General features: G+C 41.8%; 1 protein-coding gene and 1 pseudogene across 8 annotated transcripts in view; both read left to right on the top strand.

Annotated features, from left to right (window-relative positions):
• Positions 1-26,855, top strand: part of KDM4C (lysine demethylase 4C) — a 463,944-nt gene that overhangs the window by 100,622 nt on the left and 336,467 nt on the right. For 7 of the 8 annotated variants that reach the window (XM_025358671.1, XM_025358675.1, XM_025358674.1 and 4 more), the window contains one exon: positions 2,748-2,862. In XM_025358671.1, the coding sequence (XP_025214456.1) occupies positions 2,748-2,862 (115 nt within the window). Of the gene's footprint in view, positions 1-2,747; positions 3,261-26,855 lie in introns of those variants that run through there. The other variant, XM_025358679.1, reaches the window with a different exon arrangement.
• On the top strand, positions 23,784-24,881 carry LOC112607617 (annotated as a pseudogene).

Here is a 26,855-nt window from a genome sequence, read left to right as displayed (position 1 = left end):
TTACTGATTGAGTACATAGAGATAGATTATATAGGTCTTGGTATATGGTATAAAGCAGATTAGGGCTTCAATTTCCAAAAATCTTGGAAGTTTCTGTAGAAGTCCTCATACATAGCATCTCTGTTATCTTCTCCTTTCTGATCATTCTGTGTTTTGGGGCAGCGGTCCCCAACCTTTTTGGGAAGGGACTGGTTTCGTGGAAGACAGTTTTTCTCTGGATGGGGGTGGCAGTATGGTTTTGGGATGAAACTGTCCTACCTCAGATCATCAGGCATTAGGTTCGCATAAGGAGCGCGCAGCCTCGATCCCTCACATGCACAGTTCACGACAGGGTTCACACTCCCATGAGAATCTAATGCTGCCACTGATCTGACAGGAGGTGGAGCTCAAGCAGTAATGCTCACCTGCCACTGACCTCCTATTGTGCATCCTGGTTCCTAACAGGCCACAGACCCGTACTGGGGATTGGGAACCCCTTGTCTGGGGAATAGGGGTGTACACCTGTCTCTGTCACCTGACTCTGACCTTTAGTTAGCTTGCTTAGCTTGTGCCTGGAATTCCCGATACTACTGGAACCTACTAGTAGAAGTGGTGGAATGATGACAGGTTAATGGTGCTTTCATGCTAATTCTTTTTATTAAAAACATTTTTAAGGCTGGGCGTGCTGGCTCACGCCTGTAAATCCCAGGACTTGGGAGGCCGAGGCAGGCAGATCACCTGAAGTTGGGAGTTTGAGACCAGCCTGATCAATATGGAGAAACCCTGTCCCTGCTAAAAATACAAAATTAGCTGGCTGCGATGGTGCATGCCTATAATCCCAGCTACTGGGGAGGCTGAGGCAGGAGAATCGCTTGAACCTGGTAGGCAGAGGTTGTGGTGAGCCGAGATCATACCATTGCATTAGGCAACAAGAGTGAGACTCCATCTCAAAACAAAACAAAACAAAACAAAAGCACTAACAAAATTAAAAATAAATTTTAATTCTTTAGAAAATAGAGACAGGGTCTCACTACCTAGGCTGATCTTGAACTCCTGAGCTCAAATGATCCTCCTGCCTTGGGCTCCCAAAGTGCTGGGATTATAGGTGTGAGCCACCACGCCCATCCCATGCCCACCCTTTTTATTTTTGGCTGTGCTTGAGATTCTAGTGTTCTGGATAAATTCAAATTGTTCTATATTTTGAATACAGTTGTTAAATTAAGTTGGTATTTTGAATACAGTTGTTACATTATTTGATGTTCTTATTACACAGATAACTAGTTTGGGGTCCCCAGTATAGTGAGTGTAGATGTCGGTTATTCTATAATTAGTCAATCTAAAATATCCAGTATGCTTTATAGGGATTCTATTACTGCTAAATACCTTCTTAACTTCATTTCATTATTTTCTCATTTGTTTCTTTCTTTGCTTATTTTCTTCCTGAAGAAACATTGATATTCCTTTTTTGTGGTAAGATTATTGTTCAAATTCCTAATAATACAGAGAAGTAAGTGCTTTTCTGTAATTTCTATGTGAGAGATAACCATTAATACTATTAATTTGGTGTACATTTCTTTCTGATGACTTAATATACATTTACAGATTTTTTTCTTTTTTTACGTAAATTAGATATAGTATACACACTTATGTCACCTGATTTATTCTCTGTAGGTAGATTTGATGTCAGCATCTTGAATGATCTATCTTGTTTTATATTCTGTATTTTTTAAGCTAATTACTGGTTGATGGATATAAACTTGTATTTTCAATTAATGCTGCAGCAAACATCTGGGTCGACTGTCATTGTACATATCTCTGTGTTGTTAGGGTGAATTTCTACATTTAGATTTTGAGTCAAATATATCAATTTTTGAAAGCTTTTTATATGTGTAGAAAAATTATATCCTGGAATGGTTTTACCACCTTATATTCCTACTCTAGTTGTCTAAGAGGTGTCGTTATTTTCTTGTCATTAATATATTCAGCATTTGCCAACCATTTTGCCGAACTGCAAAATATCTTGTTTTAACTTTACTTTCTTGGATTTTTAGCAAGATTATATTGTTTGTCAGTTTTTCTTTAAGTGTTATGTCATTTTCATATAAATATGTAAAATTTCTTAGCATGATGGTATAGTGATTAAAGATTTTAAAAATACTTTGAAAGCTAAAATAATGACTTTTAAATGACTTTTCTTCTTCTGTTGTTGATGTTTTCATGAAAATAATTTTCTAATACAATGTAAAGTGAATTGAGTTATTTAGCAACCTTAAGAATATTCAGATAGCTATGTAAATCAATTTTTTTTTCTTTTTTTTTTTTTTTGAGACGGAGTCTCGCTCTGTCGCCCAGGCTGGAGTGCAGTGGCCGGATCTCAGCTCACTGCAAGCCCCGCCTCCCGGGTTCACGCCATTCTCCTGCCTCAGCCTCCCAAGTAGCTGGGAGTACAGGCGCCCGCCACCTCGCCCGGCTAATTTTTTTTTTTGTATTTTAGTAGAGACGGGGTTTCACTGTGTTAGCCAGGATGGTCTCGATCTCCTGACCTCGTGATCCGCCCGTCTCGGCCTCCCAAAGTGCTGGGATTACAGGCTTGAGCCACCGCGCCCGGCCTGTAAATCAATTTGTATGTTTACTTGTTAGATTTGACAACATGCAGTGTTTTCGTTTTGGTAGGATTTTGTTTTAGAAAGAGATTTAAATCACTTTGGTGGGAAAACCCCTAAAACTGACTTACTGGTTTGTACTTTTTTGTCATCTACTGTTTACAGATATTGTACTCCAAGATACTTGGATTACGAAGATTTGGAGCGCAAGTACTGGAAGAACTTAACTTTTGTGGCACCCATCTATGGTGCAGATATTAACGGAAGCATATATGATGAGGTACATTCATATTTACAGTGAGTTTTGTAAAGGATCATTGGATGTGACAGTTTTGTTACCATTTAAGCAGTTTAGAAGTGTTCTTTTGTTGTGCTTTTGGGTGATTCCTCAAAGGATGACAGGAAATACTCATCAGTAGGATTTCTGCTGCTGGTATTTTTCAAACTGAAGCTAGGTAATTGTACAAATACCTGAAATTGTTAAGTAGTAATATGGTGTGTGATTTTCTGGCTGATCTTTTCATTACATTAAAACTTTTTAAAGCAAAAATACATTATAAAAATGTTTGGAAAACAGGAAATATGATCCATCATACTGACATCTTAAAGCAGAAGCAGTATTTTTGATATATTTTTCCATTACTTTACCTCAATCATTAAAAAAAAGTTATATATGAACAGGCTTATATTGTCCTTTTTTTTCACAGACAAATTGTAATAACTTTTTTCTTTTTTTAAAAAAGTACACGTTATTACAGTATTTTTAGCCATTTTAATGGGGCATAATTCACTGGTTATAGTCTAATTCTTTTTGCCTTTTCCTGATATTTTAAAACCCTAATTCTAAAAGTTCTTTGTCTTTTGAAGCCTTGTATGCGCTCTCTATTTTCTTTTTTTATTTATTTTATTATTTTTTTGAAATTTTTATTGAGACAGGATCTCAGTATGTTGCCCAGGCTGGTCTTGAACTCCTGAGCTCAAGAGATCTAACTGCCTTGGCCTCCTAAAGTCCTGGCATTAGAGGTGTGAGCCACCAGGCCTGGCACGTTATTTTCTTTCGAAAAATTTATCTACCAAAAGGTGGAACTAGTGCAATACATACCTGGATACCCTTCACTTAGGTTCACCAGTACAAGTTAAGCATCCCTAATCCAGAAATCCAAAATCCAAAATGCTCCAGTGAGCATTTTCTTTGAGCATGACCTTTGAGCATCATATTGAAACTCAGAAAGTTTGGGATTTTGGAGCATTTTGGATTTTTCAGATTAGGGATGCGCAACCTGTATAATGCAAATACTCCAAAATGGGAAAAAATCCGTCATCTGAAATACCTCCGGGCCCAAGCATTATGGATAAGGGATACTTGATCTGTAGCTAATAGTTTGCCACATTTGCTTAATGTTTCTTTGTTTCTCTTTGTCTCTGTTTCTGTCTCTCTCTCTCTCTCTCCTGTAACATTTGATGTATGATGCAGACATCACGATAGTTTACCCTGAATTATATAAGCATGTATCTTTTAATTACAAGGGAGTTTAACATTTATGTAATATTATCTAGTGTATAGACCATATTGAAATTTTCCCAGTACTGTTATAACTCCTCCCGCCCCCATCCTGTAATGATTTAGTCAAGGATTTCCCTTTGTCACTAATAAGTGATCTATGGGGTGATACTCAAATATTAGGTGTCTATCTGTCCCCAACAGCCTTTCATTCAGTGGATTTAGCATCCATGGCATTCATTAATAATCCTTGCCTTAATTCCATTATTATATTATTTTGAAGCCTTTTTTATTTTGTAATATAAAATAAGCTAGAAAGTGCATAGAGCGTAAACCTAGAGCTTTATGAATTATTGTAAAGTGAACACCTGTGTACCATTTCTGACACCGAGGAAAACATTACCAGCACCGTAGAATTCCCTTACCTGCCCTATTACCTAGTATAGGCTCCCCTTTTCCTTCAACGGTAACTAGATATTCTGACTTTAACAGTACAGCTCAGTGTGGCCTGTTTCTGAATTTTATATAACTAGGATCATTCAGCGTACATTCTTTTATGTCTGGCTTCTTATACTTCATACCTTATACCTTCTACTTTCTTCTATACCTTATATATACATGTTAGCTTTAGAAGAAAACGTTTTTTCCAGCTTACACTTCCTATAGCAATGTTTCCAAGTTTCCTTTGCTCCACATCCTCCCTAACACTCAATATTGTCATTTCTTTAATTTTAGCCGTTCTGTTGGTGTGTGTAGTCGTATCTTTTGGTTTTTAAGTTGCATTATGATTTTTTTCCCCTTACGTTCACTAACTGTTTGGATTTCCCCTTTAGTGAAGTGCCTTTTCAAGTCTCTTATACGCTTTTCTTTTTTTTTTTTTTTTGAGACGGAGTCTCGCTGTGTCGCCCAGGCTGGAGTGCAGTGGCCGGATCTCAGCTCACTGCAAGCTCCGCCTCCCGGGTTTTTACGCCATTCTCCTGCCTCAGCCTCCCGAGTAGCCGGGACTACAGGCGCCTGCCACCTCGCCCGGCTAGTTTTTCGTATTTTTTAGTAGAGACGGCGTTTCACCGTGTTAGCCAGGATGGTCTTGAACTCCTGACCTCGTGATCCGCCCGTCTCGGCCTCCCAAAGTGCTGGGATTACAGGCTTGAGCCACCGCGCCCGGCCATACGCTTTTCTTTTTTGTCATGCTTTTCTTTTTTTTTGGCTTAAGTTCCCTTTTCTTTGGTTTTAGCGATTCTTATTGGTTTATACTTCTTTATCTATCCTGCGTATGAGGTAGTAGCACAATTTCAAATTTTATATATGAATTTTTAATTGCTGAACAGTTATTTCAAAGACCATTCTTATTTTTGAAGGTATTATATGATATTGTAGAATTGTCATATTCGGTGGAATGATGGCTGTGTGATTTTCTTAACTTAGCAATTAAAGATGCATATTGAAGGATATATGGTTGAAATAACATGAGGACTGGGATTTGTTTTTCAGTTACTTAAGAAAATAAAGCTGAATGGATACAGATGAAAGAAGATTGGCTACACACACACACACACGCACACACACACACACACACACATTTTTTTTTTGAGACAGTCTTGCTCTGTCACCCAGGTTGGCATGCAATGGCATGATCATGGCTCACTGCAGCCTTGACCTCCTGGGCTCAAGCAGTCTTCCTGCCTCCGCCTCCTATGTAGCTGGGGCTACCTGCAGGCGCCACCATGCCTAGCTAATTTTTTTTTTTTTTTTTTTGAGACGGAGTCTCACCCTGTCTCCCAGGCTGGAGTGCAGTGGCGTGATCTCGGCTCACTGCAAGCTCCGCCTCCCGGGTTCACGCCATTCTCCTGCCTCAGCCTCCTGAGTAGCTGGGACTACAGGCGCCCACCAACGCGCCCGGCTAATTTTTTGTATTTTTAGTAGAAACGGGGTTTCACCGTGGTCTCGATCTCCTGACCTTGTGATCCGCCCGCCTCGGCCTCCCAAAGTGCTGGGATTACAGGCGTGAGCCACCGCGCCCGGCACCTAGCTAATTTTTAAAATGCTTTTTGTAAAGACAGGGTCTTCCTATGTTGCCGACGCTGGTCTCAAACCCCTGGAGAGCAAGTGATCTCCCTCCTCAGCCTCCCAAAGTATTGGGATTACAGGTGTGAGCCACTGCACCCAGCCCAGCAAAATATTTATAATTGAAGCTAGATGACAGACTGGTGTTTTAAATATGTATATGTTTGAAATAGTAAAAGTAAAAAAAAATAGCCTTTCCTCATTCTGCATCTGAATTTTTACTAGTATAAGTAATCTCTATGTTGAGAATGTACTGTTTATTAAAGTAGTACATGTAGTACATGTAGGAAAATTGAAAAATACAGAAAAGCATGAAGAAGAGAATAAAAATTGCTCATAAGTTTGTCAAACAGGAAAAAGTTTTTTTTTTTTTTTGAAGACGGAGTCTCACTTTGTAGTCCAGGCTGGAGTGCAATGGCGCGATCTTAGCTCACTGCAACCTCCGACTCCCTGGTTTAAGCTATTCTCCTGCCTCAGCCTCCCGAGTAGCTGGGATTACAGGCACGTGCCATGATGCCCAGCTAATTTTTGTATTTTTGGTAGAGACGTGGTTTCACCATGTTGGCTAGGCTGGTCTCGATCTCCTGACCTTGTGATCCACCCACCTTAGCCTTCCAAAGTGCTGGCATTACAGGCGTGAGCCACCGCACCCTGCCCAGGAATAACCTTTTTATGATTTCCTTTTGGTCTTTCTGTTTTATGTGAGTGTGTGTGTATATGCTTGCCTGTGTTTGCATGTGTGTTCATGTTTACCACCAAAGGGTTGAGAAGGTCTTTACAGTTTTTTTGGCTTTTGAAGCATTTCCAATACTGCTCTCCAGAAGGATCATTTGTTTTAGCACAAGCCATGTCTAGACTACCAATTTCAAATTGTACCTTGTATTAAATGGTTGCTAGATTTTTGTTTGTTTCAGTTTCAAGTATATTCTTGGCTGATTTATTCTTTAGTGATAATAAATTTCTTATGAGCTAAAAGTAAGTTTAGCTGTTGTGGGCAGGTCATTAGATGTTGCCCACAGGTAGGGGCAAGTTATGCACATGTATGATAACGGTGAGGGCTCAGAGAGAGGCTAAGAGCAGCTTCTAGTGCTTAGAGCAATTGTCTGGGAAGGGTGTGGCAGCAAGTAGAACATGTAGGAAATGGATGGTGAGGTATGTGGGCAGATGGGAGTGGGCATATTGGAAACATTTGTGTGGGTCTGGTATCTTTATGCTCTTACCAGTAGGCTTCCTAAAGAATGTGGAAGAATGTGACATCTTGCCTTGTTAAACCAGCTTCTGTGCGATTTGCATCGGAACGGGTGAGGCAGCTTAAGTACTGTTGTCCTTTTACACTTCACAAAACGTGGGGCCCAGAGAGGGTCAAGTGCTTTTCCAAAGTTGGGAGGCTAATAAAAGGGCCATGACATGCTCTTATCCCCCACACCAGTGTTAGATAAGTCATTACGCATAGTCAATCTCATAGTTGTGGAAATATGTAAAACTAGGTCTTTGTCAACTACATACTGCCCCTGAGCTAATGGGGGTATTTTGTACCTTCTCCATAGCTTCTTCCTGTGTGTTGTATCCTGGCAAATGTTCAGGCTTCTGAGAAGAAGGTTGAGCTGATGGGTCATCTAGATCCTGGACTGAAAATTGCATATCTGAGTGCTCGAAAATAAAATAAAACTCAATCTAAGTTTTTTTTTTTTTTTTTTTAAACCACCTTTTAAGATACTTAACCTTTTTGTTCCCTTATTTTTGTGTATGTAATTAAGAGTTAGAAGCAGCAAGTTTGGGATCATTTTCAGAAAGATTGATATAAAAAGGTCCTGAATTAGCTTTATGTATTTGGTAGTGAAATAGCATAAGCATTGACTGTAAAGATGAGGTTGATGGACTGTGGTTTGCAGTGCTTATCAATTTACTGCTTGTGTTTGAAAGCCCTTTACTCATTGGCATTGCTTCAAGGGAACATTGACTTCTAGACTTCAGATTTGAGTAACTTTTGTTATTAAAATCCAATGAACAGAATCCACTGGTTTGTAAACACGCAGTTTTAAAACATCCTCATCGTTTACAGGTTTTAGAGCTGGGAATCTATCATTTTGGTAGGACCTACAAGGCAGTATTTTGTAGAATTTCTGCAGGCTCTGTGGAAGCATTTAGCAGCTCCTGAGCTGGACTGACATTTTCAGTGCTTTTGTAGCATAAAGACAGACATGAGAGGAGTGTTGCAAACTGCTTCTGATAAACAAAACCAATCACACTCAAGACACTTAAATTCAAACAAATGAAAAATAACTTGTATTTGCCCCCCTTGAGGTAGACGAAGAATAACAAAAGAAAGAGTGCTTTAAAGGGCGAGATGAAGAGTGAGTGTAATAATAGCTTACTGTCAGGAATGTTTGAATTCATTGCAATGAATGTGCATTTAAAAAGCCCATGGATTGTTTTGCTGTTGACTGTCTTGTCTTTACATTAATTCTTTAGTTCAGTATTTAAATTGAACTGGTTTCTTATGGTTCATGGCATTATTTTGAAAGGAATTAGAGAGTCATCAAATTGCAGTTTACTTTTTCCTTGAATTTCTAATGGTAGCTATTTCCCTTAATCTTAAAAGAATGGTAAGAAAATCGTAGCCTTTGTTTGGTAGGGTGGGAGTTTTTGGAGAGGGTGTAGAGAGATAAGAGAAGTAATTTGTGCAAGGTGCAAAGATGGATACGAATCCTGCTTCTCAAGTAGTTCATAGACTTAGTCGGGTGGAGGGACAGTTGGTGCAGTTGTCTTGACTCTTTGCAGCCTGCAGGAGAGATAGTATGAGCAGGCCTGCATTCAAGTAAGACTTTCTGGAGTGGGGAGGACATCTGAACTTGGCCTTGATGAGTAAGTTCCAGTGAAAGGAGAGAGAGTGAAAGGTGGGACTGGAGCTAGGTAAATTGAAGGGTGAAACCATAGCTAATAGTCTCAGTATTTTTGCTGAAATTGTAGGTTGTTTGCTGAGCAGGAGCATAGGAGGATGAGACAAAACTTGAATAGCAGCTGTGGCATATGGGAGAGAGGCCTGAATCAGGGCTGTGGGCCTGGGTCATGGATCTGACCCATGGCCCCACAGCAGCCCCACCTACTTTGTTCTAGAGTCTGAATTTTGTCTCTTAGCCCCAGGCAAATCTTTTAAGGAGCAGAGAAGCTACCATGGTAGTTTTGATCCAAGCTGGGCTATAGCATAGGAATTAGGGGTGAGGGTGTACATGAAGGACTAGATCAGAGTAGTCATCCTTGACAGGAGAGGGAGAAGGGTCTGGAAATCCCCTGGCTTGAGTCTTGACCTCTCTCTCTCTTTTTTTTTTTTTTTTAATTATACTTTAAGTTCTAGGATACATGTACACAACATGCAGGTTTGATGCATAGGTATACATGTGCCATGTGGGTTTGCTGCACCCATCAACTCATCATTTGCATTAGATATTTCTCCTAATGCTATCCCTCCCCCAGCCCCCACCCCCACACAGGCACCGGTGTGTGATGTTCCCTACCCTGTGTCCAAGTGATTTCATTGTTCAATTCCCACCTATGAGTGAGAACATGTGGTGTTTGGTTTTCTGTTCTTGTGATAGTTTGCTGAGAATGATGGTTTCCAGTTTCATCCACGTCCCTGCAAAGGACATGAACTCATCCGTTTTTATGGCTGCATAGTATTCCATGGTGTATATGTGCCACATTTTCTTAATCTAGTCTATCATTGATGGACATTTGGGTTGGTTCCAAGTCTTTGCTGTCGTGAATAGTGCCACAGTAAACATACGTGTGCACATGTCTTTATAGTAGCATGATTTATAATCCTTTGGGTATATACCCAGTAATGGGATTGAGGGAAGAGAGAGACTCTCTCACATTATTTTATATCGTTTTATACTCAGTACCTGTTTTAAGAATAAAAAAGGAAGTGAAACCAAAGGCAGGCAGCCCGGCGCCAGGCACCAGATCCAAAACCAGACCTGAAACCAGGCCTGGGCCTGCCTGGCCTAAACCTGGTAGTTAAAAATCAACTTATGACTTAGCAACTGATGTTATCCATAGATATCAGACATTGTATGGAAGAACACCATGAAACTCCCTGCTCTGTTCTGTTTCACGCTGACTACCAGTGCATGAAACCCCTGTCACGTACCCCCTAGAATGCTCAATCAATTGCGACCCTTTCATGTGAAATCTTTAGTGTTGTGAGCCCTTAAAAGGGACAGAAATTGTGCACTTGAGGAGCTTGGATTTTAAGACGGTAGCTTGCCGATGCTCCCAGCTGAATAAAGCCCTTCCTTCTACAACTCGGTGTCTGAGGGGTTTTGTCTGCCGCTTGTCCTGCTACAGGATGGCTGAGTCAAATGGTAGTTCTAGTTCTAGATCCTTGAGGAATCGCCACACTGTCTTCCACAATGGTTGAACTAATTTACACTCCCACCAACAGTGTAAAAGCATTCCTATTTCTCCACATCCTCTCCAGCATCTGTTGTTTCCTGACTTTTTAATGATCACCATTCTAACTGGTGTGAGATGGTATCTCATTGTGGTTTTGATTTGCATTTCTCTGATGACCAGTGATGATGAGCATTTTTTTCATGTGTCTGTTGGCTGCATAGATGTCTTCTTTTGAGAAGTGTCTGTTCATATCCTTTGCCAACTTTTTGATGGGGTTGTTTTTTTATTGTAAATTTGTTTGAGTTCTTTGTAGATTCTGGATATTAACCTTTTATCAGGTCTTGGCCTCTCATTCTTTTTTTTGTTTGAGATGGAGTGTGCTCTGTCGTCTAGGGTAGTGTGCAGTGGCCCGATCTCAACCTCTGCCCCCCGGGTTCAAGCAGTTCTCTTGCCTTAGCCTCCCGAGTAGCTGGGATTACAGGTGCTTGCCACCACACCTGGCTAATTTTTGTATTTTTAGCAGAGACAGTGATTCGCCATGTTGGCCAGGCTGGTCTTGAACTCCTGGCCTCAAATGATCTGCCTGCCTTGGGCTCCCAAAGTGCTGGGATTACAGGCATGAGCCACTGTGCCTGGCTGGCCCCTCTTTTATTCTGCTGCTGCTTTCAGAGCTTGATTTCTTTAGGTTATCCTAAAAAATCTGAACACCATAGGTGGTAACCTATGGCAACAGTAACACAACTTAAGCAAGTTATTATTTTTAAAACCAAAACACGAAGACTCTCAAAGGCATGGGGTGAATCCAGCCTTTGGGTATATATGAAGAGTAGGGTTTGGCTGTCAAGTTCTGCCTTTCGCTGGTTTTTGTAATAAAACTTTCTTGGAGCCCAGTCTTACTTTTTCATTTGCATATTATGTATTTTTGCACTACAGTGGCAGAGGTGAGTTAGTTGTGACAGAGATTATATGGCCTTCAATGCCTAATATATTTACTGTTTCTTTGCAGAAAATGTTTGTCAGCCCCTTACATAGAGGACAATTATTTGTTCTTGGGGAAGGGTGTACAAATCCTTTTTGAGATAGATGGGATATAAAAAAATTTGAATATTCTCAGGAGGATGAGATTAATATAATTGACTGCATTGATTCCTTGCAAGAAAGAAATTGGAGTGTTTAGTGATTTCAGGAACCTTCTGTAGTTAGAAAAAGATCTTAGAAATAGAGCCATCTTTGGTCCTGGGTTAAGTCTTAGATGATTCTTTGGAAACAGTACATACACATAAGGAACTTAAGATCTGAATTTTTTTTTGTTATGTTTCACTAAGGGCTGTTCTGCCAATGGAGTTTTAATTAGCCTTTGTTAACTTCCTTTACATTAGAATACTTAGCCCTCTGTTAGAAGCAGTATGAGAGTTTCTTTGGGAAACAAAACAAACACACAAAGATAAAGATAAAAGAGGGACAGAGAGAAAAAAAAGTCCTGTAACTTGGTGGGGTGATAAGATTTGGCTAAAGGACCTGCAAGTCAGCAGATGTCTGTAGAAAAGACAGAAGATATAACATTGCTGAGATGGCCAGTAGCCATGTACACCTGCACTGACCTTTGAAGGCAGAGCTGCATCTCTTTTTTTCTGTGTGTGAGAGCTAAGAATAGACATCAACATTACCTACGTTAGTGCAGTGACAAAAGATCATCAGGCTTGTATTCTATGGTATTTTGGGCTGCATTTCTAGCAATACCTATTGTATAGCATAATGACGATTCTTCTAATGATAATGCTTCATTAAATAGAGGTATAAAATGAAGTTCCACATGTTTTGCCCATGCTATTATCTTCATAATCTATAACCCTAGATGAACCTCCTGTGTGTATTCAAGTCGTCTTTGTAAGAGTTTCCGTTTGCTGAGTGGTGACACATAGCTCCTCCCCTAATCCTCATCTCTATCCTCCATCATGCTGGCTCTCCAGTTTGAATGCCTCATAGCATAACATACAGGGCAGTCTTCAGTGGCCCCTTTGAACCAATGTTTTGCACCAAAAGAGGGTAGCTTATCCTCATTGTCAGAGTACCCATGGAGCAGTTTAGCCTTTGGATTCTGTAATAAACCTATGGGATAGCATTTCATAAAGACTGAGAATTTCCTGTGTGTGTAACCATCTTTGGCGATAGTTTTCTGCAGGTCACTGGAGGAAGACAGCCACACTTCACTGTGAGGGGATGCTGCCCTACCTGATACCTTCAATTTCTGCTATCTTACACTGTTGTTGGATCTTTCAGACCATTTTGCACTTGCTTTGAAACTCAGCTCCTTCACTGAATCATGTTGCTCCTTCATTGCTGCTGCCTCCAGATCTCCAAAGGTGTCCCCCAACCTTTCCTGTACCAGCCTGATAATCATTGGTCTCCTACCCTGAGAATGGCTGTGAGTCCACTGCAAAAGGAATTTCTCTGGTTTTTCAAAATTTTGAGTCACATGGTGAAGCTCTTCAGGAGCAACTCTGCTATGTTGAAGAGATTGGGACATGTCAAGTTAATATCTGATGGGCCTCCTTCCTTCAGTACGTGCCATCATTTCCAACTCTTCATAGTCTTCTGTAGGTCTCATATGCTCACTTACTTTCTCCTCGGGGTTTTCTACTTTTTCAGGAGACATTTTCACTCACTGATGGGAAGATGACAGCAGTGATGCCAATTTATTTAATATGGGTGCTAGGCATATTCCTTTTGGGAAAACATCTGAGATACAACTTAGCTGCAGACTATATTCTCTGACCTAGATTTGTATACAACTGAAACAGTTGTGTTGGTGGACACCATCATAGAGAGTCTTTACTTTGGACAGTGAATATTGGGTAAAAAAATTATTATAGCATGTATTTGGAAAATGGTAACAGAAGATGAAGGTTACTTGTATTTATTTTTGTGGCATTTCTTTTCGTGGCTATTTCTTCTGCAGTAGACTCTGAGTTCATTGGTGACAGGTGTTATTTCTCATGTACTCTCTAGCTCCAGTCTCTGGCATAGTGTCTGATGAGTGCATGGCATTGAAAAAATAGCTTTGAAAAATAGTGTGATCTAACAACAGACTACAACAAGATGGTCTGGTTACAGCAAGAGACTTGGGGAGGGCTTTGGATGAGAAGGATGAGGAGGGTTGAGGTGACCTTCCCCAGTGGGCATTTTTCTGAACTCTATTACTCCAAGACAGTAGTTCTCAAACTTTTCAGTCTTAAGGCCCTGTTACAATCATAATAATTATTGTGAACCTCAAATAACTTTCATTTAAGGAGGTTATATCTATTCTTTTTTATTGTATTAGAAATTCAGGCCAGACACGGTGGCTCATGAAAAAAAAAAAAAAAGGAAATTAAGAGAATATTTAAAAAAATAGTTAATTCTTTAAAACAATCCATTACATATCAACATATATTATTTTATACAAGGTGACTATAGGATGGAGGGGAGCAGACAGAAAAAGAAAAGGTGACTCTATTTTCCCAATTAAAAAATTAGTAAGAAGAGTCACATTAGTTTACATTTTTCAAATCTCTTATGTCTAGCTTAATAGAAGATTGTGGCCGAGTACAGTGGCTCATGCCCATAATCCCAGCACTTTGGGAGGCTAAGGCGGGTGGATCACCTGAGGTCAAGTGTTCGAGACCAGCCTGGCCAACATAGTGAAACCCTGTCTCTACTAAAAGTACACAAAAATTAGCCAGGCATGATAGTGTGCACCTGTAGTTCCAGCTGCTCGAGAGGCTGAGGCAGGAGAATTGCTCAAACCTGAGAGGCGGAGGTTGCAGTGAACTGAGATCATGCCATTGCACTCCAGCCTGGGCAACCAGAGTGAGACTCCATCTCAAAAACAAAAAAAATTTGCTGGATTTTTATATCACCTTTTACATTTAATCTGTTATAAGGTCATATGTCCTATAGCTTCTGGAAAACTCTATACTCATGAGAGTGAAAAAGGCAAATACTAATGTACTAATGTTCTGGTATAATTTTGAAAATAGTTTTGATGTCACAGACCCTCTGACAGGGTCTGCGTGTCTCCTGGTGGTCCTCAGAAAACACCTTGACAACTGCTTCTGTAAGATACTTAGCAAAAGATGACTTCTCTGGAGTTATCTATTGCACATAGATGATGCATAGATCTTAGGGCAAGGTAACTATGTTCTATCTTTATTTATTGGCCTTCAGGTAACTGCATTCCTGGTATGTGTCTCAAATAATGAATCACCTTCAGAGACAGTGATTCTCAAACTGGAAGCCATGGAGTTCTCTGGGGCACATCATGTCCTGTGTTTTGTCTTATAAACCAGGCAAAATTTTACAAGTGGACAACATATGAACTCATGTCTCTGCATCTCAAAATATAGAACATATTTTAAAGAAATTGTACTGCCAAGATTTTTCTTTAATATTAATTTGCTAGCCTATTACTTTTGTTATCTTCAGGTACTTATTAATAGAAAAATGGTATAAAATTTAAAAGTTTGAAAAATATTGTGGTAAATCTTTTTTTTTATTTCTCTCTCTCTTTTAAGACAAGGTCTCTCTCCATTGCACAGGCTGCAGTGCAATGTCACAATCACAGCTCACTGCAACCTCCACCTCCCGGGCTCAGATGATCCTTCCATCTCAGCCTACTGAGTAGCTGGGACTATACGTGTGCACCTCCATGCCCAGCTAGTTTTTTGTATTTTTTGTAGAGATGGGATTTCACTATATTGCCCAGGCCAATCTCAAACTCCTGGCTTCAAGTGATCTTCCTCCCTCCACCTCTCAAAGTTATGGGATTACAGGCATGAGCCACTGTGCCTGTAATCTTAAGATTTTTTGTGGAGAATCTTAAAATAAAAATAAATGTCTTATATGGTATATTTTTCCTTGAGCTGGGGAAATTTTTTTTTTTTCGGCTGTGCTTGTACTAGGTGGATGGGTGGTTGGTGTCCTCTTTCCATTTTCTGTTTTTAGTTTTCTTTGTAATCTATAAGTATAAATTACACCCCTTTAAGGTAAAAGTTACCTTTTTGTTAATATAAACATTACATGTGAAAAATATGGGAAGATATTACATAGGAGAGAAAATGAAAATCACTCAATCCTGGCATTCAGAGAAAGCAGCTATCAAAACTGTTTTGTATATTTCCTTCCACTGTTTTTTTTCTACGAAAAAAACAGTTAAATGCTGCATAATTGCATGTAAAAACAATTTTTATAGTACAGTAAACATAGTTTTATCCCCCTTCCATTTGACCCATTGTGAATGCTTTCCCACGATGATAGATGTTCTTCAGCAAGATGATTGGAAATTTATCTTACTTGGCTGGGCGCGGTGGCTTATGCCTGTGATCCCAGCTCTTTGGGAGGCTGAGGTGGGTGGATCACCTGAGGTCAGGAGTTCGAGAGCAGCCTGGCCAACATGGCGAAACCCTGTCTCTGTTAAAAATACAAACAATTAGCCAGGCATGGTGGCAGGGACCTGTAGTTTCAGCTACTGGGGAGGCTGAGGCAGGAGAATCGCTTGAACCTGGGAGGCAGAGGTTGCAATGAGCTGAGATTGCACCACTGCACTCCAGCCTGGGTGACAGAGTGAAACTACATCTCAAAAGAAAAAGAAAAGAAAATTTATCTTATTTTTATTGTTTTTATTGGCAGGATGGTTTTCACAGGTAGAGGAAAGCAGATAAATCTAACATGAAGGGTGTGGGTGGGTGGAGGAGGGAGCGTATGACAGCTCCTGGTCTTGTGTTGGTCAGTTTGGGGCAGGGCACAGTCCACAGTGGGTGGCCCGATCACTGCTAACCTGAGAGAGAGGCACCTTGCACAGACACCCACTGCCCCATTTTCTGCCTTTCTTCTGCAGCTTCTTGAGGTAGAAGGCGTTATTAAACAGCACAGAATATTTGACCTGTTTTCGTATGTAATCAATGTTTGCCATTCCTAGCTGTGACTTTCAGGAAAGCTCTCTCTTTTCCTCATAGTCTTCATCTACAAGGGGAAGAAATTGAATTAACTGCTGTCTCTTGTTCCTTCCAGCTCAGAAATGTTTACTTTATGATAAGCAATATTTCTTTAAGAAGATGAACTAAATTCAACAACAGTGAATTTTTGTCAGTTCCAGATTTCTTTTGTATTAGAATTTTGTCAAATCAAGAGCTCCTTTATAAGAAACCTGTTGGTGAGGCATGGGAATCTTTTCACATCAAGGTGTTAGGCATAGTGGCATTTAACCTATAGACTTTTTTCCCTCTTCCCTCAACGGAGTAGCTTAAATACCTCTATCCACCAGATGGTGCTCTTGGACAGCAAATTTATTTGAGGCTGCAGGTTTCCAAATGAGGTAAAACAGTTTAAACGGTTTGAGTCACCAGGAGAATTCCTTTCCATTTTGTATTTTTATCATGTCAGGATATCATTTACTTTGAAATAACAAATCGTTCAAAGCCAGAACACTAACTGCCTAAATTTCACATCCAAGGCAAACATGTCATCCTAGACAGGTTTTGACGCAGAGAGAGAGCTATTGGCTTGTAGGATTGTGACTTTCAGGTTTTAGTTCTGTGAAATAAGGCTTCTAGGTAATCACAACTCATTTATCTGCTAGCATGTTATGGCTGCTCTTCAGTGAAGCAAGTCAGCTCGCATGACCCCAGAAGTTGTCATCCAGACCGGAGGTGATGGAAGGACAGCTTTACTGGTCACATTGCATCCAGAATGTTTCTGTTAGTTCTGGAAACTGTTTTCAGAGGAGCGTTGCCAGAGCTGCACAGCTGGGATGGTGCAGGAGTTGTTGCAAGAGCAGTTAAAGCCCATGTGGTTGTTGCCCCTGAGAATGGTGCAAGTAAGAAGGTTAGGTGGGATCGCTGTGGGAAAATTCAGTCTGTCTCTGGAATAAGTTTCTTTTTTGTTGTTTTTTTTTTGAGATGGAGTCTCGCTCTGTCCCCCAGGCTGGAGTGCAGTAGCACGACCTCAGCTCACTGCAAGCTCCGCCTCCTGGGTTCACGCCATTCCCTTGCCTCAGCCTCCCAAGTAGCTGGGACTGCAGGCGCCCGACACTACACCTGGCTAATTTTTTGTATTTTTAGTAGAGACGGGGCTTCACTGTGTTAGCCAGGATGGGCTCGATCTCCTGACCTTGTAATCCACCCGCCTCGGCCTCCCAAAGTGCTGGGATTACAGGTGTGAGCCACTGCTCCTGGCCATCTCTGGAATAAGTTTCTAAGGAATACATCTGCCCCAGAGCAGATTGGGCTGCCACTTGAGGTAAGGAAATACTGACCTTGGAATGTTCACATAGAGACTGTCTGATCTTCTGTCAGACATAGTTTAAAAATTTGGGTTGGGTTGGGGCCGGGTATGGTGGCTCGTGCCTGTAATCCCAGTACTTTGGGAGGCTGAGGTGGGCGGATCACCTGAGGTCAGGAGTTCGAGCCCAGCCTGGCCAATGTGGAGAAACCTCGTCTCTACTAAAAATATAAAATTAGCTGGGCGTGGTGGCACGTGCCTGTAATCCCAGCTACTCAGGAGGCTGAGGCAGGAGAATTGTTTGAACCTGGGAGACGGAGGTTGTGGTGAGCCGAGATCGCGCCATTGCACTCCAGCCTGGGCAACAAGATCGAAACTCGGTCTAAAAAAAAGAAAAATCGAGTTGGATAGGATGTGAGTAGAACTGGTCATTTCTCTTTTCACTCTTCTCTACCTCTCGACTGTTAAACTTCGCAGTTGAAATATACGTAAATGTTTAATAAACTAGTAAATTGATAAATCAACAAATATATGTGGAGGACCACTCTGAGTGATCAATGGGGTTGTGAGACGTGTCAGCAATGGTGGGTATTGGCCAGTGCAAGGAGCTCACTGGTTAGCTCGAGAGTCATAAATGGTTTCCCTGAGGGATAAACAACACACACTATATGGGCGGAAGCCTGGTGGATGGCATGATTACTATGCACAGTAGGAGTGTAAAGAGGTGAAGATTACTGGGCACTGGCATAGTCCACAAGATTGTAATGAGAATACAGGGCATTAGGGCATTATGGACATTAGGCATGGTGAGCAAGGTGAGGGATGAGGAAGCTGAGCCTATTTTGTGAATTCTGGATGATTGGCATGCTGCCTTGAGGGGCAGATTTCTGTGGGAAAGTATTAGGGACACAGCAGTGAGAATTACTGAAGGAGAAAGAACATGAAACTCAGGTGAAAAGTGAGAGTTTTAGTGCTGAATTTGGCTGGTGAACATAAAGTCATTGACAATTTCAGCTGGAAAGAATTTTGGAGATGATCTGGTATAATAGTCAACACACTGATAGATGAGGAAGCTCAGACTGAATGTTAGGGTTTATCATAGATGACTCCTACTTAGTGGCAGAGCTGGGAGGACCCCCCTTTCCTATTCTCTCTCTACTCTTTCAGATAGTCACCAGGAAGGATGGTTAAAGCTTGAACACTGTGTATACTCTGGAGCTCTTCTTGTCTTGGATTGGTGTCTGTTGAGGCCTCTACCGGTCAGAAGGGCATTTCCCCTGCAACCCAGCCTTGCCTGCAGATTTACAGAAGGGCTTTGATAAGGAGCATCTGTTGGAAGCCCAGTTCCTGCTTTGGGCCTGCTGTTTTCCATTTCATAAAAAGGAATGTGAAGATAATTTAAATTTTATCTTTATTATAATTTTGTAAGATATAAAAGCCTGTGATTTTTTCCTAGGGGGAATTTACAAATAGAGTAGAAAGATTCAAGTAATTCTTGTCAGAAAGGAACCATTCATCTATAACTTCTCCTAGAATCTGTTTTGCAGATGATCAAATATATGGGGCAATGTTTCTGTACCAAATTTTATTTTTTAGTGTTTTTCTTACTACAGCAAAAAAAGTAAAACAACTTACATGTCACAAAGGAGAAGTACAGATACAAATTGTTAAAGCCATGAGGTAATATGTACAATAAAGTAAATGTTAAGAAAATGTTTGTAATACAATGGTATGTGAGGAAACCAGGATAACCGTGTATAGATATATCTCCAAGATTTTGGAATGCCCACTCTGGAGTTCCAGTATTGCTTACAGTCTCCCTCATAATTCATCCACTTGCCCAAGGGTAGAGAGCAGCAGGTCTGGCTGAGATGAGGGAGGTCGTGGAGCTGCTTCCCACACCCCAGCATCCTAGTATGGTTTCCTCAAAATAAGTCACCAGCTGTCAGTGGGCTTTTGGGGGTCACTGGTGCAGAGTTAGAGTTATGAATGCCAGGAGTCTGATTCTAAATATATGCTAGTTACAACAAGTTTTTAAGAGAAAGATGTCACTCAAGTGATGAAATGGTTTTCTCTTCTTTGCAGATTTATATGTTTGATATTTTAAAGTTTACTTTCCAAATGTCCTGTAATGATGACGTATGGTTTAATATTCAGGAAAATTATTGTTAGTTTTCCTTTTCCATTGAAGGAATAATGTGCCTATGTGTATGATCCAGAATTTTATTCTGTGAAGAATGAAGAATGAAAATGAGGCCACTAGAAATACCTTAGGCTGTTTTTCTTTATGAAGAATAAAAGGGAAACTCAATAGCACCAGCCCTCTGCCATGTGTTATGAGAGTGTGTTAAATCTGACATTGCTTTAAGAAATAGCGGCTGTAGAGAAAATGAAGCAAGGTGGAGAAAACAAACAACTGGGAGAAACTGAAGGAAAAATCACAGAGTGGTATAGAGGAATTGGGAAGAACAGGTATATTCTTTATTTAAACTGGAATTTTCCAGGTATTAGTGGTTAAGAAAAGGCTCAAGTGCAGCCCATACTTGGCTACCATTCAAGAATTAAGTGGTATTCACTTTTCCTTTTGTTGGGTCACATTAGTGTTGTGGACTCTGTTATGTTTTTTTCTTATTTTAATCCACTAGTCAGTGGGGGAAGTGGGGATCTGTGGATTTGTTTACTAACGAAGAAATATATCAGTTAGACATTATTCTGCTGCCGGTAATAAAGACCTCAGAATCAGTGGCCGAAACAAATTGGGCATTTAGTTTTATTTTGTGTAAAAATTTGAGGTAAGTAGCCTAGGGCCAGTGTGTTGGTCTATGATGTCATTATAGACCCGTACTCCTCAATTCTTCTGCTTTCTTTATGATGAGATCTTTTTTTTTTTTTTAAGATGGAGCCTCACTCTGTCGGCCAGGCTGGAGTGCAGTGGTATGATCTTGGCTTACTGCAATCTCTGCCTCCCTAGCTCAAGTAATTCTCTTGCCTCAGCCTCCCGGGTAGCTGGGATTACAGGCGTGTGCCACCACGCCTGGCTAATTTTTGTATTTTTAGTAGAGATGGGGTTTCACCATGTTGGCCAGGCTGGTCTCGAACTCCTGACCTCAGGTAATCCAGCCGCCTCGGCCTCCCAAAGTGCTGGGATTATAGGCGTGAGCCACTGTGCCAGCCTATGATGAGATCTTTACCTTCATGTTCTCCTGGTAGATGCCTAAGCCCAATAATTGTGTCTGAATGTCTTACGGAAGGAAGAGGGAGTGAGAGCGAAGGGCACAAAGGGCTTGTGCCTGCTGAGGTAGCCCTTCCAAGCTGTCTCCTGGGAGCTCTACTCAGCGATGACTGCTCACCTTTCATTGGCCAGAACCCTGTACTATGACCATCTTTAGCTGTAAGAGAAGCTGGAAATGCAGTTTTCATTCAGCTATATTGCTCTTTCTATTAAATGAGGTTCGTTATTAAGGAAGGTGAAACTAGATCCTGAGTACTTAGGCAGTCTCTGCCATAAAAGTTTATTACAAGCCACGATGACTTTGAAATGCTGTGTTATACTGTATTATATACAATTTAAAGAGTTGAATTTGTTGGCTGGGCACGGTGGCTCATGCCTGTAATCCCAGCACTTTGGGAGGCCGAGGCGGGTGGATCACAAGGTCAGGAGATTGAGACCATCCTGGCTAACACGGTGAAACCCCATCTCTCCTCAAAAAATACAAAAAATTAGCCGGGCATGGTAGCGGGCACCTGTAGTCCCAGCTACTTGAGACGGTGAGGCAGGAGAATGGCGTGAACCCGGGAGGCGGAGCTTGCAGTGAGCCGAGATCGCGCTCCTGCACTCCAGCCTGGGCGATAGAGCAAGACTCTGTCTTTAAAAAAAAAAAAAAAAAAAAAAGAAAAGTTGAATTTGTCAAGGGGCTTAATAGTCTGGAAAATATGAATAAAGTAGTAGAGATTTTTCTTTTTCTTTTTTTTTTATGGAGGCGGAGTTTTGCTCTTGTCGCCTAAACTAGAGTACAATGGCGCAATCTCAGCTCACTACAACCTCTGCCTCCTGAGTTCAAGGGATTCTCCTGCCTCAGCCTCTGTAGTAGCTGGGATTATAGGCGCCCACCACCACACCTGGCTAATTTTTATATTTCATTTTAGTAGAGATGTTTCACCATGCTGGCCAGGCTGGTCTTGAACTCCTGACCTTAGGTGATCTGCTTGCCTCGGCCTCCCAAAGTGCTGGGATTACAGGCGTGAGCCACTGTGCCTGGCCATAAAGTAGTATAGATTATTGTGTTTTAAATTTTTCATATGTAAAAATGACAGATTCTGAGCATGGGATATGACTGTTTTAGTAAATGTTGAGATAATTGGTCTCCTTTAAAGAGGGGCGTCGTATGGTTTGGGTCCCCTTTAGGATTTTCTACAAGAGCCACATGTAGATATGTAAAATAAAATTAATATTTCTGTTTAGTTTGTTTTTTTTAAAAAAAAACAATGCATATCTGTGAGTATATCCTGTACTTCCTCTATGCCAGTATTTTTTAAAACATCTTCTTGACAGGGAGTGTTTTAAAAAAATAGGAAATATAGTTACCAAATTACTGACTTTCCTAGGTGTTGGGAGATAGAGGGAAGTTTCTCCCTCCCTGATTATATAAAAAGTGTGTAGTGAGAGTTGACTTTCTGGTTTATCGTTTGGCCACGTGGCTTCAGAAACAATAGAGCCAGCATGGGTTAGAATTTTCATTCTCACGCTTGAACCCCGGCCCTGTGATTATGAGCTGTGAGGTCTTGGCAAGTTATCTGTCTTTGCTACAGTCCCCTCATTTATAAAACAGTGTTGATAATAGTTGATAGTAGTGTTTAGCTGGTAGGACAAAATGAGGTGACATAAATAAAACACCTCGTACAGGGCCTGCTCCCTGGTATGTACTGAGTCAGCATTAGCTGCAGCAGGTGGCAGTACTAAAGCAAAGCAAGACAGAAGTCTCCAGGCCTTAATGAGCTAGTTACTCACCAGCTGATTCTGATCGAGAGAATTGTGAAGAATTCTGTTCTGCGGTTGCCATTTTAAGTTTGTCCAGCCTGCAGCCCTGCGATTTATACTCTTTGACATCTGTCAGAGCCATGAAGAATGTTTGTTTAGGAGTCACTGCTTAAGAAAATGCTGGCCGGGCGCGGTGGCTCAAGCCTGTAATCCCAGCACTTTGGGAGGCCGAGACGGGCGGATCACGAGGTCAGGAGATCGAGACCATCCTGGCTAACACGGTGAAACCCCGTCTCTATTAAAAAATACAAAAAAAACCTAGCCGGGTGAGGTGGCGGGCGCCTGTAGTCCCAGCTACTCGGGAGGCTGAGGCAGGAGAATGGCGTAAACCCGGGAGGCGGAGCTTGCAGTGAGCTGAGATCCCGCCACTGCACTCCAGCCTGGGCGACAGAGCGAGACTCCGTCTCAAAAAAAAAAAAAAAAAGAGAAAATGCTTCTGCTGTTTTTGAGAAATATACCACTATCTTCTTGTCAGTAAGATCCTGCCGTATGCGGTGCCAGGACAGAAGTGACCTCATGGGATATGACTCAAGAAGTAGTCTTTTTTTTTTTTTTAAAAAGACAGAGTCATGCCTTGTCACCTAGACTGGAGTGCAGTGGTGCAATCTCGGCTCACTGCAACCTCCGTCTTCTGGATTCAAGCAGTTCTGGTGCCTCATTCTCCCAAAAAGCTGGGACTACAGGCATGCGCCACCATGGCCAGCTAATTGTATTTTTAGTAGAGGCAGGGTTTTGCCAAGTTGCCCAGGCTGATCTCGAACTCCTGAGGTCAAGCGATCTGCCCGCTCCCAAAGTGCTGAAATTACAGCATGAGCCACCGCATCTGACCGATAGTCTCTTTGTCATGATTTTAAAAATCATCTTGTTGGCCAAGACCACGTCTGCCCTGTGAGCACAGACCCTCGCCCTCGCTTCTCTGCCGCTTGTCCACACCCGCTGCCAGCTCACCATAGATGATGATATTGCTGTGCCCACCGTCAACAATGACTCCAGCATGTGCAAGGGTGGCTTCGCAGGCGACGATGCCCCCCGGGCTGTCTTCCCCTCCATCGTGTGGCACCCCAAGCACCAGGGTGTGATGATGGGCATGGGTCAGAAGGACTCCCATGTGGGCGACTAGGCCCAGAGCAAGAGAGGCATCCTGACCCTGAAGTGCCCCATCGAGCATGGCATCGTCACCAACTGGGATGGCATGGAGAAGACCTGGCACCACACCTTCTATAAGGAGCTGCATGTGGCTCCTGAGGAGCACCCCATGCTGTGACCGAGGCCCCCCTGAACCCCAAGGCCAGCCGCACGAAGATGACCCAGATCATGTTTGAGACCTTCAACACCCCAGCCATGTACATGGCCATCCAGGCCGTGTGTCCCTGTATACCTGTGGCTGTACCACTGGTATCATGATGGACTCAGGTGATGGGGTCACCTACAGTGTGCCCATCTACGAGGGGTATGCCCTCCCCGACGCCATCCTGTGTCTGGACCTGGCTGGCCGGGACCTGACTGAGTACCTCGTGAAGATCCTCACTGAGTGGGATTTCATGCATGACATCAAGGAGAAGCTGTGCTGTGTTGCCCTGGACTTTGAGCAGGAGATGGCCATGGTGGCCTCCAGCTCCTCCCTGGAGAAGAGCTGCGAGCTGCCTGATGGCCAGGTCATCACCATTGGCAATGAGCGGGCCTGCTGCCCCGAGGCACTCTTACAGCTTTCCTTCCTGGGCATAGAATCCTGTGGCATCCATGAAACTACCTTCAACTCCATTATGAAATGTGACGTGGATATCCACAAAGACCTGTATGCCAACACAGTGCTGTCTGGCGGCACCACCATGTACCCTAGTGTTGCCAGCAGGATGCAGAGGGAGATCACCGCTCTGGCGCCCAGCACGATGAGGATCAAGATCATTGCTTTTCCCGAGCGCAAGCACTCTGTGTGGATTGGTGGCTGCATCCTGGCCTCGCTGTCCACCTTCCAGCAGGTGTGGATCAGCAAGTAGGAGTATGATGAGTCTGGCTCCATCGTCCATCTTCCAAATGCTTCTAGGCAGACTGTGACTTAGTTGTGTTACACTCTTTCTTGACAAAACCTAACTTGTGCAGAAAAGAAGATGAGATTGGCATGGCATTATTTGTTTTTGTTTTGTTTTGTTTTGTTTTTGTTTTTGTGTTTTTGTGGTTTGAATCAGGATTTAAAAACTGGAACGGGGGGTGACAGCAGTTGGTTGGAGCGAGCATCCCCCAAAGTTCTACAATGTGGCCGAGGACTTTGTTTCTTGTTTGTACATTGTTCTTGTTTTAACTAGTCATTCCAAATATCGTGAGATGCATTGTTACAGGAAATTGTTTGCCCTCCTAAAAGCCACCCCACTTCTCTCTAAGGAAAATGGCCCGGTCCTGTCCTAAGTCCACACAGGGGAGGTTTTGTGTGATTTATGTAATGCAAAATTTTTAAAATCTTTGCCTTAATACTTTTTTATTTTGTTTTATTTTGAATGATCAGCCTTCTTGGCCCCCCTCTTTTGTCCCCCAACTTGAGATGTATGAAGGCTTTTGTTCTCCCTGGGAGTGGGTGTATGCAGCCAGGGCTTACCTGTACACTGACTTGAGACCAGTTGAATAAAAGTGCACACCTTAAAAAAACAATCGCCGGGTGCGGTTGCTCATGCCTGTAATCCCAGCACTTTGGGAGGCTGAGGCGGGTGGATCACCTAAGGTCAGGAGTTCAAGACCAGCCTGGCCAACACAGTGAAACCCCGTCTCTACAAAAAAAGAAAAAAAAAACCAACCCAGAATTAGCTGGGCATGATGGCGGGTGCCTGTAATCTCAGCTGCTCGGGAGGCTGAGGTGGAAGGATCGCTTGAACCCGGGAGGTGGAGGTTGCAGTGCGCCAAGATCGTGCCATTGCACTTCAGCCTGGGGGACAGAGCAAGACTCTGTCATAAAAAAAAAAAAAAATCAGCTTGTTGAAATGTAGTATTTGATTATATATGTGCAAAATATTTAAGTTTTAAAGCACAATGATTTTGAATATTCCAAACTCACCCAGCAGTCAACAACTGCAACATTAACAACACTGCTCAGGGACCACTCCCTTGTAGTCCTTTCCTGCTATGCCACTCCCATCACTCTGGGGTGGCCTGAATTTTGCGTTTGATTTTTACTTTGTAAAAAATAGTTTTCTCAGGCATGCACATATTTTAACACAATATGTTTAGTTTGGCGTACTTTTGACCTTATTAAAAATAGTATCACTTTATGTAGTTTTCTGGGACTTTGATTTTTCACCCAACAGTATTTCTCAGTTGATACATACTATTTTGTAAGCTATTGTAATGTTCATTCATTTTCTTTGCTGTATAATATTCTACTTTGTGAATATACACCTCTTTTTATTCTGCTGCCAGTGAACATTTTCTTTCTTTCTTTTTTTAAAAAATAAATATTGCTGCTATGAACACATTCCATACATGGTACCTGGTCTACACGTGTAAAAGTTTCTTGAAGGTGTTTACGTAGGAATGGAAATGCTGGCTCATAGAGTGTTTAACTTTACCAGATACTGTTGAATTGCTTTTCTAAGAGTTTGTATCACTTTATATTCCTTTAGCACTGCATATCATTTTTGTTTTTTTTTTGAGACAGGGTCTTGCCGTGTCAACCAGGCTGGAGTACAATGCTGGGATCTTGGCTCACTGTAACCTCAGATTCCTGGGCTCAAGTGGTCCTCCCACCTCAGCCTCCTGAGTAGCAGGGACCACAAGCTTGCACCATCATACTGGACTAATTTTTATATTTTTTATCAAGATGGTGTTTCGCCATGGTGCCCAGGCTTATCTCAAACTCCTGGGCTCGAGTGACCGCCTGCCTCGGCCTTCCAAAGTATTAGGATTATAGGCGTGTGCTACTGTGCCCAGCTTATAATCATTATTAAGACAGCTTTATTGAGCTATAATTTATATAATACAAAATTCACCCATTTTAAGTGTATACGTCAGTGATTTTCATGCAACCATCACC

The sequence above is a fragment of the Theropithecus gelada genome, chromosome 15 (assembly GCF_003255815.1).
Source record: "Theropithecus gelada isolate Dixy chromosome 15, Tgel_1.0, whole genome shotgun sequence".
Classification (NCBI taxonomy): domain Eukaryota; kingdom Metazoa; phylum Chordata; class Mammalia; order Primates; family Cercopithecidae; genus Theropithecus; species Theropithecus gelada.
This window is presented reverse-complemented; position numbering and strand designations above follow the sequence as displayed.